The sequence below is a fragment of the Ranitomeya imitator genome, chromosome 4, assembly GCF_032444005.1.
Source record: "Ranitomeya imitator isolate aRanImi1 chromosome 4, aRanImi1.pri, whole genome shotgun sequence".
Classification (NCBI taxonomy): Eukaryota; Metazoa; Chordata; class Amphibia; order Anura; family Dendrobatidae; genus Ranitomeya; species Ranitomeya imitator.
The window spans coordinates 246830010-246846107 of NC_091285.1; the positions used below are offsets into that span (position 1 = coordinate 246830010).

The window sequence follows — 16098 nt, forward strand, 5'->3', positions numbered from 1 at the left end:
AGTTTTAGAATCACAGGGATCCGAAGAAGCATTTCAAGGTTATTACCACATAAAGTAACATTTGTTAGATTTGAAAAATGGATTGTCATGAAAGTTAAAACTGTCCTTGTTTGCAAAGAAGCAGGCTTGAAATCATGAGCTCAATCTTTTTCATGTATTTTTTTTGCAGCAAGAAGAACATGTTCCTTACACAGCCTTTGGGAAGTGTGTGAGGATGGCATTCTGTACAAGTGCAGTGTTGTTCTGGGTAAGGTTCTTCATCTATACATTTCTGACTTGAGGCTGACTTAGAGTTACATTCCACAGTTTCCACCCATCCCCTATACTGTTACTTACGTATGTGGTCCCTATGATCATAAAAACTTGTCAAAAATAAGTCACTTATCTTGGTGCTTATGTATATTAGTAGCAATGCAAGATCTCAGGCTGGTCATGCCAAGGTGGTCTTAATTTACAGTAGAGGCATGCTGTGTAAGTGAGCCACAAGAAGACTCCTTTGGGTCTTCTGATTAATAGGAACCAGTTAGGTAAGACTTCGAGCGTGGCATGGATGCCTGCAATGAAAATTCAACTTTTGCCTGGTGTCACTTTAAAGGAACCCAAGTCCTGCTGATGTTGTTCAAGCCATATGCATTTAAATGTTTTCAGAGTTCTGGATTTCTAGTAATTAAGTTGAATATAACTACAGACAGCTTAAAGACAAATTGTGTTCCACTACAGTTCAAATTTATATAAAATACATTTTAGTTTTAGTGTCCCTTTAAAACACTTGTGAATTAAATCTGTAACAAAAGACTCCAGGCTAATTTAAATACATTCAAATATGGTAATCTTTAAAAATGTACTTGGTCTTTTATGGCAACTGAGTAACAAAATACCTAAAAACAAATAGACTGCATTAACATGGCAGATTTTCCTTATGGATAAAAGTTACATGAACTTGCAGTAGAATTTATGGCAGAAGCCTGAGGCAAGTTTGACACGGCTTTAATAAGTGACATGTCACGGATTTCAAATCTGCAGCCGAAAAATCAGTGCCCTATTCTCCGCCATTTAGGAAGAAAGGACATAGGCACATTTCACACAGAAAGTGCGCTGGAAAACCACATGCACTTTCCTCTCTATCAATGTACTCATAACAAAATTCTTATTACTCAGATCAATTTTATTGATATTTGGTTTTTTTTTTATTTTCACAGATTTTGCTGATAATTGCGTCTGTAGTTGGGATTATTGTTTATCGACTTTCTGTCTTCTTGGTGTTTTCTGCAACACTGCCAAAGCACATTAATGGAACAGAAGCAATTCAAAAATACTTAACTCCACAGACTGCCACTACAGTCACTGCATCCATCATCAGCTTCATCATTATCATGCTGTTGAACATGGTCTATGAAAAGGTGGCCATAATGATTACCGATTATGGTAAGAATAATGTACCGTATTTGGTAGTGATGAGCAAACATGCTTGATAAGACATTATCTGACTATGCCCGCGTGCTAACAGAGTGTCTTCGGCATGCTCAAAAAATATGTTTGAGTCCCCGTGGTTGCATGACTCGTGGCTGTTCGACGATAAGATAACACCTTATCCAAGCAAGTTTGCTCATTACTAGTATTTGGCTTTTCAAATATTGTAAAAAAAAAAGTAAGAATGAAAACTAAAGCTATGTTTACACCATGTTTTATTCCTGGAGTTTCATGAGCAGGTCTGCTTTGAAAAACACTAACAAAACACCCAAAAACCTCTTCATATTAATTTTAATGAAAAATACCTTTCTCGGTCTCTTCATTGGAGGACACAGGAACCATTGGATTAGTCTTCTGCCACCTGGAGGTTGACAGAAACAATACAGCTTAACAAAAAAAAAGTCGACTCCTCCCCAGCAAGACTCTGTTTAGCCTGCTAACACCATTCTCGTCAGTACAGCTAAGCATATCCCTCAAGCAGTCCAAGTAGCCCTGCTCCAACTTTCTGTCTTGAAGAGGATATCTCCTTTTTGGTTGATGATTTCAACCTTCAGCAGGAACATTTTTTTCTGATTCTAGAGGCAGAGGTGACTGACTCACCCAGGAAATAATTTGTGTCTCTCAGTGCGGGATGTACGAGGGTCACACTCACATAGGCTTCTTCAGCCAATAGAAGACCATTGATGATCAGATACAGAAGGATTGATGCTTCCTGAGCCCTAGAGTCAGGTCACTTTACATCCCCTTAACCTTCATACCTATAGGCTTCTTTTTTTTTCACGGCAGTCCTTCAACCTCTGCTCTTGGGACAAATTGTCCCCGAGTGCCTTGGGACGCATTGAGTGGCTTTTGAAGCCTCCCTTTGAGGCGGCTAGTTTAATGCTTTGGTTGATCCCTATGCTATATCGGCCCCCAAGGTGTTCTCCACCTTATCCTAGTCGTTGTTACCTACAGTCCTTGATGGCTGGGTTTGAGAATGCTAGCAGTGCTTTCATCTTTTCACCTCCTGCGCTAGCGCTGGCCAGGTCTGTCTCATTTAGGTGTTAAAGCAGTTTGTTCCGATTTACGATTTACTTCTGTTGTGTTGCCTAGACCACTAGGGCATTTGGAGATTTTGCCTCTTATAGGCTTCTTTGGAAACCATCTGCTCCACTACAGTTTCCCCTGGTAGATAACTAGTTTGAGTAGAGGTTTGCGATCTTCTACATGCCGAAGAAATCTTGGTCTTTGCCTAACAGAACAGGATTCTCCTTCCCCAGCTTGGGATGAAGATATTGAATGTCTGCTAAAATCAGAATTCTACAGATTCAGTTCAGAGGAGCTCCTTTTCTTTGTGGCTGATGTCCAAGGCACCACCCAGAGCATCCAGATAGTCCTTTCCCAATGGTCTCCTCTTCTACCCAGTTTTTTAGTACCGTATATACTCGAGTATAAGCCGAGATTTTCAGCCCATTTTTTTAGGCTGAAAGTGCCCCTCTCGGCTTATACTCGAGTCATAGTCCCAGGGGGGCCAGCGGGGGAGGGGGAGCGGCGGCTGTGACATACTCACCTGCTCCTGGCATGGTCCCTGCATCTCCAGTCTCCGGGCACTGACAGCTTCTTCCAGCGTTGAGCCGTCACATGGTACCGCTCATTACAGTAATGAATATGGACTCAACTTATTCATTACTGTAATGAGCGGTAACGGTGACCGATCAACGCTCGAAGTAGCTGTCAGCGCCCGGAGACCAGAGATGCAGGGACCGCGCCAAGAGCAGGTGAGTATAATGGGGAGGGGGAGCACTGCGCGATATTCACCTTTCCTCGCTCCAGGTGCCACTCCGTCTTCCGCGTCCTCTGCAGTGACGCTCAGGTCAGAGGGCGCGATGACGTGGTTAGTCCACGCCCTCTGCCTGAACGTTAGTGCAGAGGACGCGGAAGACGCAGCGGCGCCGGAACAAGGACAGGTGAGTATTGCAAGTGCCAGGGGCCTGAGCGATGAGAGGTGAGTATGTCATTTTATTTTTTTTTTTATCGCAGCAACAGCATATGGGGCATAATATCTCTATGTGGCATCTTATGGGGCCATTGTCAGCATTTGTGGAGCACTGTATGGGGCAAATATCTCTATGGGGCATCTTATTGGGCCATAATCAACGTTTGTGCAGCACTATATGGGGCAAATATCTCTATGGAGCATCTTATGGGGCCATAATCAATGTTTGTGCGCATTATATGGGGCAAATATCTCTATGGAGCATCGTATGGGCCATATTCAACGTTTGTGCAGCACTATATGGGGCAAATATCTTTATGGAGCATCTTATGGGGCCATAATCAACGTTTGTGCAGCACTATATGGGGCAAATATCTCTATGCAGCATCTTATGGGGCCATATTCAACGTTTGTGCTGCATTATATGGGGCAAATATCTCTATGGAGCATCTTATGGGGCCATATTCAACGTTTGTGCAGCACTATATGGGGCAAATATCTTTATGGAGCATCTTATTGGGCCATAATCAGCGTTTGTGCAGCACTATATTGGGCAAATATCGTTATGGAGCATCTTATGGGGCCATAATCCACATTTCTGCAGCATTATATGGGGCAAACATACGGGGCTACTGTATTCACGCACTTAATCTTTTACACCTTAATCAGGTCCTGGATGCTGTTCAGTTCCTTTTTGGTGCCAATCGGAGCTATCTCTCCATTTTGGCTTTATAGCAGAGGGATTTTTGTTTTCTCTAGTGTTTCTCTGGTTTCAATCTGCTAAAGTGGAAGATCGGACTAAGCTAGTGTGGCCCTGCCATGGTACGATTCTTATTTTTACATTTAGGGATACAAGTCTTAATAGAAGAGCACTACAAGCGGCTGTAGTAGACTGAGGAATTTCTATTCTTTCTTCTGCAGTTCTAGTAATAGTTTTCCCATCCCAGGGAAAGCTTTTGGACATCCCATGGTCCCTGTGTCCCCCAATGAAGCAACTGTAGATTTTGGTACTCACTGTAAAATCTTTCTCATAGCCTTCAGTGGGAATCTGGCGCCTGCGCAGTGGAGCGGGTCACCGTGCTCCTCGATAGAAGTGCTAAAGTCTTGCGAGGCTTCACAAATCTCGTGAGACATCGGCACTATCTTCAATGAAGCACGGTGACCCGCTCCACTGTGCAGGCGCCATATTCCCAGCCCCGCACTGTGAATACATCATAACACACTGTGAGGTGGGATCTGGGGCCTCCGCTACACGCAGGCGCAGGCACCTGATGCAAGTTCACGGGCAGCGTGCACGGCGCGTGCCCGAGAACTTATTGCAGAGTGCAGGCTCCGGGCATGTAAAAGGAACACAGGAGGCGGTGCACAGACGAAAGAGGAAGATGATTGACGGTTCTGAGGCGGGTGACACTGGGGGAGAAAACATACCTCCGGGACACAATAGAGGTATGGCTGGAAATTTAGAAAAGTCATTATTTCCGCGTTCCTAGGGATAAGAAACATAACAGCCACCTTCACAGAATGCAGCCTTAGTGCTGCTGAAGATGGCTCTTTTACTTAAAATGTCCTGGGGGTGTGTTGTGAATTTTGTTGTCAGGCTCCCTCCTGTGGTCATGAATGGTACTTCGGCTGGTTCTGTCCATGGACTTTCTCTGGTGCCTGTGGGTGTTTCTGAGTTTCCTTCCACAGGTGACGAGGCTAATTCGTTAGTGGGCTGCTCTATTTAACTCCACTTAGATCTTTGCCCCATGCCAGCTCTAAATGTTGTACTATGGCTCTAGTTCGCTCCTGGATCGTTCTGAGTTCCTGTTGCTCCAGCAGAAGCTAAGTTCCTCTGTGCTATTTTGCTTGTTTGCTATTTTTTCTGTCCAGCTTGCTTTTGTCAATATTGCCTTGCTTGCTGGAAGCTCTGGGACGCAGAGGGGCGCCTCCCGCACCGTGAGTCGGTGCGGAAGGTATTTTTCCCTGCACTCTCTGCGTGGTCTTTTGTAGGTTTTTGTGCTGACCGCAAAGTAACCTTTTCTATCCTCGGTCTGTTCAGTAAGTCGGGCCTCACTTTGCTAAATCTATTTCATCTCTGTGTTTGTATTTTCATCTTTACTCACAGTCATTATATGTGGGGGCTGCCTTTTCCTTTGGGGAATTTCTCTGAGGCAAGGTAGGCTTTATTTTTCTATCTTCAGGGCTAGCTAGTTTCTTAGGCTGTGCCGAGTTGCATAGGGAGCATTAGGCGCAATCCACGGCTATTTCTAGTGTGTTTTGATAGGTTTAGGGATTGCGGTCAGCAGAGTTCCCACGTCCCAGAGCTCGTCCTTATTATCAGTAACTATCAGGTCCATTATTTGTCCTAACCACCGGATCATAACAGGGGTGACAGGTTCCCTTTAAGATATACTGTTAGCGGAAACCTCCAGATGGCAGCAAACTAACCCCTATATCCCCCAGTGAAGGCTACGAGAAAGAAATTTTATGGTGAGTATCAACAGTCTACATTTCTGTTTGAATGTTGAGGCTTTTAAGCGTCTTTTAAATGCTTCAAGTGTTCAATAAAATGAAGTGCTTAACCCCTTAACGACCAGAGTTATTTTTGGTTTTGCATCTAAATTTTTTACTCCCCTTCTTCCCAGAGTCATAACTTTTTTTTTTTTTGTCAAAATGGCCATGTGAGGGCTTTTCTTTTACAGGACGAGTTGTCCTTTTGAATGACACCATTGATTTTAACATATTGTGTACTGAAAAACGGGGGGAAAAAATCCAAGTGCACGGAAATTGCAAAAACAGTGCAATCACACAATTGTTTTTGGGTTTTTTTCACCATGTTCACTAAAAAACATAAATAAATGTTTTCGCAAAAATAAGCTCTTACCTGGCCGAAGGTCCCGAAAAATGGAGACACTACGGGGATCGGAAAATGGCAACTTTTTTTTTTCTTTTTTTTATACAAACTTTGGATTTTTTTCACCACTTAAATAAAAAAGAACCTAGACATGTTTGATGTCCATGAAATCATAATGACCTGGAGAATCATAATGGCAGGTCAGGTTTAGCATTTAGTCAACATGGTAACAAAAAAATGAAAAAAAAAAAAAACTATTGTGGAATTGCACTTTTTTTGCAATTTCGCTGCACTTGGAATTTTTTTCCCATTTTACAGTACACGATATGGTAAAATCAATGGTTCCATTCAAAAGTACAGCTCGTTCCATAAAAAACAAGCCCTCATATGGCCATGTTGGTGGAAACTTAAAAACATTATGGCTGTGGGAAGAAGGGAAGCAAGAACGGGAAATACCCCTGGTCCTCAAGGGGTTAAAAAAAAGCAAAACATTTGGTCGCTGCTGTACACACCTTTTCTGAAAGGTCACAGAATATGCAACGCCATAAAGAAAGAGACACCACTAACCAACCAACACCATGAAAACCAAGGAGATCTCCAACAAGTCAATCACTAAGTTTTTCAGAAGTCAAGCTTAGGTTATCAAAAAATATCAAAATCTCTGATAATCCCCTGAAGCACCATCAAATCCATTATCATCAAATGGAAAGAAGAAGGTACCACAACAAATCTGCCAAGAGATGGCCACTCACCAAAACTCTCAGCCCGGGCAAGAAGAGCATTAATCAGAGGGGCAGCACAGAGACCAAAGTTAAAGCTGAAAGAGCAGCAGAGTTCCCAACAGAGACTGAAGTATCTGTTCATACAACCACAATAAACCGTACACGCCATACAGGTAGCCTTTATGGAAGAGTGAGCAGAAAAAAAGCCTTTACTTGCATACAAAAATTATAAGGCTCGTTTTGAGTTTGCCAAAAGACATGTGGGAGACTCACCAAATGTATGGAGGAAAGTGCTGTGGCCATATGAAAACAATTTAAACCTTTTGGCCGCAAAGTAAACGCTATGTCTGGTGCCAAACCAACACCGCTCACCACCCCAAGAACACCATATCCACAGTGAAACATGCTGGTGGCAGCATCATGCTGTAGGGATGGTTTCTCGTCAGCAGGGAAAGTGAAAATGGTCCAAGTCGGGAAGATGGATGGTGCAAAATACCAGGATATTCTTGAGCAAAACCTATTTGTCTGTCAGTGACTTGAGACTGGAACAATGGTTCACCTTCCAACTAGACAGTGACCCAAAGCATACTGCTAACTCGAGTGGTTTAAGGGGAAACATGTAAATCTTTTAGAGTTGCCTAGTCAAAACCCAGACCTTAATCCAACTGAGATTCTGTGGTCAGACTTGAAAATTGCAGTTCATTAGAGGAAACAATCTAACTTGAAGGAGCTGGAGCAATTTTGCCTTGAGGGATTTTTTTCAAAAATCCCAGTTGCAAACTCCGAGACTTGCAGCTGTAATTGCTACAAAAGGAGGCTCTCAGAGTATTGATTTTAGGGGGTGAATAGTTATACACTCTGAAGTTTTCAGTTATTTTGTCCTATTTGTTGCTTGCTTCACAATAAAAAGAAAGCCAAATGTTCATAGTTGTAGGCATGTTCTTTACATGAACTGATGCAAACCCTAAAAAAACAGTGAAATCCAGGTTGTCTGATAGAAAAACATAAAACACCCCAGGGGGGTGAATACTTTTGCAAGCCACTGTAGATTTCAGAGAACAAACTACAATGACACACTGCTACAGAAAGGAAGAGAGCCCTGCCCTTGCGGACTTCCAGTCTACAGGATAGTAGGGAAGGAAACAGTAGGTTGAGAGGTTTGTATCACTTGTATGGTGCGAAGCCAAGCTGTCTAGTCTGTCACACCCACTGGTCGGCCATGTCACTAGACAGGGCACAGCCTTGCTCTATACAGGTGTTTGACACAAGGCCACTGGCCGGGAGTATGTATAACTCATACATTCCCTCCGCTCCCATGTCTGAAACCGGCGAATCTCTGCAGCGCACAGTGCGTCCGCTGGGGGGATTCATAAGTCTGCAGCCACACAGCGTGACTGCAGCGTGAAAGCGTTTGATACCGTGCCGCACAAGAGGTTGGTACACAAAATGAGAATGCTTGGTCTGGGGGAAAATGTGTGTAAATGGGTTAGTAACTGGCTTAGTGATAGAAAGCAGAGGGTGGTTATAAATGGTATAGTCTCTAACTGGGTCGCTGTGACCAGTGGGGTACCGCAGGGGTCAGTATTGGGACCTGTTCTCTTCAACATATTCATTAATGATCTGGTAGAAGGTTTACACAGTAAAATATCGATATTTGCAGATGATACAAAACTATGTAAAGCAGTTAATACAAGAGAAGATAGTATTCTGCTACAGATGGATCTGGATAAGTTGGAAACTTGGGCTGAAAGGTGGCAGATGAGGTTTAACAATGATAAATGTAAGGTTATACACATGGGAAGAGGGAATCAATATCACCATTACACACTGAACGGGAAACCACTGGGTAAATCTGACAGGGAGAAGGACTTGGGGATCCTAGTTAATGATAAACTTACCTGGAGCAGCCAGTGCCAGGCAGCAGCTGCCAAGGCAAACAGGATCATGGGGTGCATTAAAAGAGGTCTGGATACACATGATGAGCGCATTATACTGCCTCTGTACAAATCCCTAGTTAGACCGCACATGGAGTACTGTGTCCAGTTTTGGGCACCGGTGCTCAGGAAGGATATAATGGAACTAGAGAGAGTACAAAGGAGGGCAACAAAATTAATAAAGGGGATGGGAGAACTACAATACCCAGATAGATTAGCGAAATTAGGATTATTTAGTCTAGAAAAAAGACGACTGAGGGGCGATCTAATAACCATGTATAAGTATATAAGGGGACAATACAAATATCTCGCTGAGGATCTGTTTATACCAAGGAAGGTGACGGGCACAAGGGGGCATTCTTTGCGTCTGGAGGAGAGAAGGTTTTTCCACCAACATAGAAGAGGATTCTTTACTGTTAGGGCAGTGAGAATCTGGAATTGCTTGCCTGAGGAGGTGGTGATGGCGAACTCAGTCGAGGGGTTCAAGAGAGGCCTGGATGTCTTCCTGGAGCAGAACAATATTGTATCATACAATTATTAGGTTCTGTAGAAGGACGTAGATCTGGGTATTTATTATGATGGAATATAGGCTGAACTGGATGGACAAATGTCTTTTTTCGGCCTTACTAACTATGTTACTATGTTACTATGACTGAATACCTTATCTGTTTGGACCAGACAACCCCTTTAAACCTTTCTGTATTGTGTGAATGTTCAAGAAGTGTGCCTCTTATGGCTTAACAACCAGAAAAGTTTGTTTGTAAAGAACAAAAAATAGGTACATTACAAGAAAAAACAAAACAAAGCAAATGCATTTTATTTCTCTTCTACAAACTTGTATCTAATAAATGAAACAAAACTGAATGACATGGCAGTGTATAACACTAACCACTTAATTTACAATAGACTAGTTTGGTGTGCGCTCTTCATAGCTTTTACATTCAAAGCTAAACAACATTCAGCCCACTCCAATTACTTCCCTGGACAGAAATACAATAAACAATGAAAATTAAAAAATGACCAAGAAATATGTCTATAAAGTGCAGCATTGTTTGAGCCCCTTCATCCCGAGTGATTTATCATTCTGACACTGACTTTTAAAGCCAATCATACAATTGTCTGCCTTTTTTATTTGTAGTCTCTCTTCACTGTTAGTATCTGTTTTTCACAGAGCTGCCTCGAACAAAGACAGACTATGAAAATAGTCTTACCACAAAGATGTTTTTGTTCCAGTTTGTCAATTACTACTCGTCTTGCTTCTACATTGCCTTTTTCAAGGGGAAAGTTGTGGGCTATCCTGGAGATCCAGTATATTGGTTTGGAAGATATCGTAATGAGGAAGTAAGTTGTTTTGAACTCTCTATTATATCACTAGGTTCACAAGATATTTTTTACAGAATGCTGTAGATAAGCCCCTTGTGCCGGTGGGCTTAGCTCACCCTCGATTTTGGGGGTGACCGGTTCCCTTTAAAAAGAAGCCAACTGCTGCTGGCTCATGGTGGAGGGGGGGATGCTCCAGATAAAAGGCCGCACAGCTGGAATGAAATTGTTTGCTGTGAAAATTGTAGCCAAGGGTACTTTTATTGCATTACTCATTTAGTAGTCATTCTGGTGAGGTGCTAAGATCTATGTACCGCACATAGATCTTAGCAGCTCATTTACATATTAAGAAAAACATGAGTTTTTCTGCAATAAGACATCAGATTGCAGATATCAAGGTATCAGTTTATTCAGCTTCCTGTGACCAACATGATCATATAAATGGCTTAGGAGGGTTGATTCCACTGACAGATTCCCTTTAAAGGGTTAATCTTAATGTGCTGCCCACATGAAATAGACAAGGACTTTTAACATGAGATCATAAAGACAACAAGTACAATAAAAATGAGCTTACTGAATAACAGATTGGTATAAAAGGAGAGCGTACGCTTCTTACATTTCTCAATATATCAACAGAAAGGAAAAAGTTCCCACGGTATTTGTTGCACTTTTCTGTGCATATTTTTGAATCCGAAGCATGCAGCATATTACAGTTCAAGGAAAGTGTATGGGATTTATGTACATGGCTTTTTTAGGCTGCTGAAACTGATTTATGGTGCAGTTTTAAAATCTGCAACACGTACGTTTTTCTTGCTGTAAATGTTTTTATTTGCAGATTATCTCGATAGACTTGAATTGCATAAATAAAATTCACAAATGAAAAACACAGGTGTTTTTTTTGCTAATTGCATGCAATCTGTAAAAATTCATGTAAAAAGCACACTTAAAAATGCAATAAAAAATACAAGTAACCTAATTTTGCTTATTGATGCAGAAATGCTGCAGAAAATCTGTGGTATCAAAAATGCACCAAATTCTCATTGTGGGAGCTTAGCCTAACACAGGCACAAGTGCTTTTATTGGTCCATTTTCAAACGATTCCAACAATGTCAGACAAAACTAATTGATATACAATAGTGTTCAAAATAATGGCAGTCCAATATGGCTAAGCAGATTTATCACTGTTTTTGGTATAAATTATATTACCACATGTCAAACAGTTTACCAGTTGGTGCAGTAGATTCTAAGTAAGCCAACAGACTCCGCATTCATGATCTGCATGTTTTTGCGTCTGTGTATTATTATAATTAATTGAAAGGTGGTGTGCTCAAAACAATAGCAGAGTGGAGGTCAATTAGTGAGGTCAATCATTCTGTGAAGAAATAGGTGTGAATCAGGTGGCCCTTATTTAATGATGAAGCCAGGACATGTTGTACATGCATTTCCCCTGGAAAGCCTGAGAGATATGAGTCTTTCGAGACATTGCTCAGAAGAGCAGCGTACTTTGATTAAAAAGTTGATTAGAGAGGGTAAAACCTATAAAGTAGTGCAGACAATGATAGGCTGTTCCGTTAAAATGATCTCCATTGCTTTAAGATGGAATGCCAAACCAGAGACGTGGCAGAAAACGGAAGACTACCATTTGAATGGATGGAAGAATAGCCAGAATGGCAAAGGCTCGGCCAATGATCAGCTCCAGGATGAGCAAACACAGTCTCAATTTATTGTATCTGTGAGAACTGTGACAGTTAGAAGGCCCTGTGTGAAGCTCATCTCTTAAGGTACCGTCACATTTAGCGACGCTGCAGCGATCCAGACAACGATCCCGATCGCTGCAGCGTCGCTGTTTGGTCGCTGGAGAGCTGTCACACAGACAGCTCTCCAGCGACCAACGATGCCGGTCCCCTGGTAACCAGGGTGAACATCGGGTTACTAAGCGCAGGGCCGCGCTTAGTAACCCGATGTTTACCCTGGTTACCAGCGTAAAAGTAAAAAAAAAAAAAAACACTACATACAGTTAGGGCCAGAAATATTTGGACAGTGACACAAGTTTTGTTATTTTAGCTGTTTACAAAAACATGTTCAGAAATACAATTATATATATAATATGGGCTGAAAGTGCACACTCCCAGCTGCAATATGATAGTTTCCACATCCAAATCGGAGAAAGGGTTTAGGAATCATAGCTCTGTAATGCATAGCGTCCTCTTTTTCAAGGGACCAAAAGTAATTGGACAATGGACTCTAAGGGCTGCAATTAACTCTGAAGGCGTCTCCCTCGTTAACCTGTAATCAATGAAGTAGTTAAAAGGTCAGGGGTGGATTCCAGGTGTGTGGTTTTGCATTTGGAAGCTGTTGCTGTGAGCAGACAACATGCGGTCAAAGGAACTCTCAATTGAGGTGAAGCAGAACATCCTGAGGCTGAAAAAAAAGAAAAAATCCATCAGAGAGATAGCAGACATGCTTGGAGTAGCAAAATCAACAGTTGGGTACATTCTGAGAAAAAAGGAATTGACTGGTGAGCTTGGGAACTCAAAAAGGCCTGGGCGTCCACGGATGACAACAGTGGTGGATGATCGCCGCATACTTAATTTGGTGAAGAAGAACCCGTTCACAACATCAACTGAAGTCCAGAACACTCTCAGTGAAGTAGGTGTATCTGTCTCTAAGTCAACAGTAAAGAGAAGACTCCATGACCGTAAATACAAAGGGTTCACATCTAGATGCAAACCATTCATCAATACCAAAAATAGACAGGCCAGAGTTAAATTTGCAGAAAAACACCTCAAGAAGCCAGCTCAGTTCTGGAAAAGTATTCTATGGACAGATGAGACAAAGATCAACCTGTACCAGAATGATGGGAAGAAAAAAGTTTGGAGAAGAAAGGGAACGGCACATGATCCAAGGCACACCACATCCTCTGTAAAACATGGTGGAGGCAACGTGATGGCATGGGCATGCATGGCTTTCAATGGCACTGGGTCACTTGTGTTTATTGATGACATAAGAGCAGACAAGAGTAGCCGGATGAATTCTGAAGTGTACCGGGATATACTTTCAGCCCAGATTCAGCCAAATGCTGCAAAGTTGATTGGACGGCGCTTCATAGTACAGATGGACAATGACCCCAAGCATACGTCCAAAGCTACCCAGGAGTTCATGAGTGCCAAAATGTGGAACATTCTGCAATGGCCAAGTCAATCTCCAGATCTAAACCCAATTGAGCATGCATTTCACTTGCTCAAATCCAGACTTAAGACGGAAAGACCCACAAACAAGCAAGGCCTGAAGGCTGCGGCTGTAAAGGCCTGGCAAAGCATTAAGAAGGAGGAAACCCAGCGTTTGGTGATGTCCATGGGTTCCAGACTTAAAGCAGTGATTGCCTCCAAAGGATTTGCAACAAAATATTGAAAATAAAAATATTTTGTTTGGGTTATGTTTATTTGTCCAATTACTTTTGACCTCCTAAAATGTGGAGTGTTTGTAAAGAAATGTGTACAATTCCTACATTTTCTATCAGATATTTTTGTTCAACCCTTCAAATTAAACGTTACAATCTGCACTTGAATTCTGTTGTAGAGGTTTCATTTCAAATCCAATGTGGTGGCATGCAGAGCCCAACTCGCGAAAATTGTGTCACTGTCCAAATATTTCTGGCCCTAACTGTACTTACCTTCCAGTGTCTGTCCCCCGGCGCTGTGCTTTCCTGCACTGACTGTGAGCGCCAGCCGGAAAGCACAGCGGTGACGTCATCGCTGTGCTCTGCTTTCCGGCTGGCCGGCGTTCACAGTGCAGAGAAGCACAGCGCCGGTGACGTCACCGCTCTGCTTTCCGGCTGACCGACACTCACAGCCAGTACAGGAGGAGAGCAGAGCACAGCGCTGGAGGACAGACAGCGGAAGATAAGTATGTAGTGTTTTTTTTTTTTTACTTTTACGCTGGTAACCAGGTTAAACATCGGGTTACTAAGTGCGGCCCTGCGCTTAGTAACCCGATGTTTACCCTGGTTACCAGTGAAGACATCGCTGAATCGGCGTCACACACGCCAATTCAGCGATGTCTGCAGGGAGTCCAGCGACTAAATAAAGTTCTGGATTTTCTGCACCCACCAATGATGGCACAGCAGGATCCAGATCGTTGCTGCCTGTCAAACTGAACGATATCGCTAGCCAGGACGCTGCAACGTCACGGATCGCTAGCGATATCGTTCAGTGTGACGGTACCTTTAGCAAGAAGTCCTCGCAAAGTCTCACTGTTAAAAAAATAAATAAATAAAATGTACTGAAGTGGATACAATTTGCTGAAGAACACATCATCTGGCCTAAAGAAAAATGGACCTAATTACAGCCTACCCTGGATCATGGACCAGTTTGCATATATTAAAATGCTTGAAGAGGTCAGCTTGCCTTATGCTGAAGAGGATATGCCCTGGAAATTGGTGTTTCAACAAGATAACGACCTCAAACACACCAGTAAACTATCAAAATCTTGCTTCCAGTCCAACATAATTGAGGTTATGAAGTGGCCAGCCCAATCCCGGGCCTTAATCCGATAGAAAACTTGTGGGGTGAAATTAAAAATGCCATTTCTATGGCGACTTGAATGGCAGGTGCCAGAAGATGGTTGACTCTATGCAACACAGATGTGAAGCCTTTCTAAAAACTGTGGGTATACAACTAAATATTAGGTTAGAGATTCGCAGGAATGCTAAATCCACAAAAAAGTACATATTGTGAGTTTGTGAAGAGAAATGCAGACACTGCTATTTTTCGGATAGCCCAATGTTCATTTTTTGTTATTTTCTGTAGGGTAGTTAAACATTATATACACTTCTCTTCATGTTTTGAATTATAAATCCATGTGCAATGTTCCCAATGCATGGAAATAAAAACTAGTATAAAGATTTTGTGATTAACTCTTGTTTTTGAACATACTGCTATTATTTTGAACACTACTGTACAAGGGTGATGTCGGATATTTTTTTACAGTAAGAAAATGGTGATGAATCCTAGCAGCAATGAGAACGGAGCTTAATTCTGATTTTATTTTTATTCTTTATCATAAAAATCTGAAAGCCTTGTATGGTATGTACATTTTATTTTTCCAGTGTGATCCTGGTGGTTGTCTTCTTGAACTGACAACACAGCTGACAATTATAATGGGAGGCAAAGCTATCTGGAATAATATTCAAGAAATTTTCTTGCCGTAAGTATTGTTACTATTGTAATCTTTTCATAAGTTATTTTCATAATTTACTGTACTAGAAAGAAGGGTTGTGCTCTCAGTTCACCTTCCTGTTTGTATGATGCTAGCAACTACATACGGCTCTTGGTGGACTGCATGCATTTATAAGTCAATGATCACACTTTGGACTAAACATGTATTTCATCAGTGCCTCTATTTTATTGTAGATTGCTGAACCCTGACACTGTGCAATATGCAAACTATCAGGACTTAGTTCTGCTGCCAGCTTGAGCAATCTTCAGGTGACTGAGAGTATGCAAATTGTATATTTACTGTCACAGGCCATATAGCTTCTCTATAGAATATTGAGAGAAACTGCAAAAGTTGCTAGTCTGCAAGTGATCACAAGAATGCAAGTCGTATACTTGCAGTCAAAAAATTGTCCACTTGAGCTGGCAGAAGAGCAGAAACCTGAAAGTGTGCACATTGCACATTATCGGGATTTGGCAATCTGCACTAAGATAGAGGTACTAAAGAAATGTTTGATTAGACCAGAACCCTCCTTTAAAGGGACACCATTAGCGCTGAAATTTCCTGCAAAGCATAGATAAGTTTAAATGACCTTACAATAATGTGTGTAATAAGAGACTATCAAAA

At 42.0% G+C, this 16098-nt stretch overlaps 1 protein-coding gene across 3 annotated transcripts in view; it reads left to right on the plus strand.

Moving 5' to 3' along the window:
- ANO6 (anoctamin 6) overlaps window positions 1–16098 on the plus strand; it is a 302301-nt gene that overhangs the window by 189635 nt on the left and 96568 nt on the right. For all 3 annotated transcript variants that reach the window (XM_069764476.1, XM_069764475.1, XM_069764474.1), the window contains 4 exons: window positions 170–247; window positions 1200–1425; window positions 10109–10278; window positions 15365–15462. In XM_069764476.1, the coding sequence (XP_069620577.1) occupies window positions 170–247; window positions 1200–1425; window positions 10109–10278; window positions 15365–15462 (572 nt within the window). The remainder of the gene's footprint in view (window positions 1–169; window positions 248–1199; window positions 1426–10108; window positions 10279–15364; window positions 15463–16098) is intronic.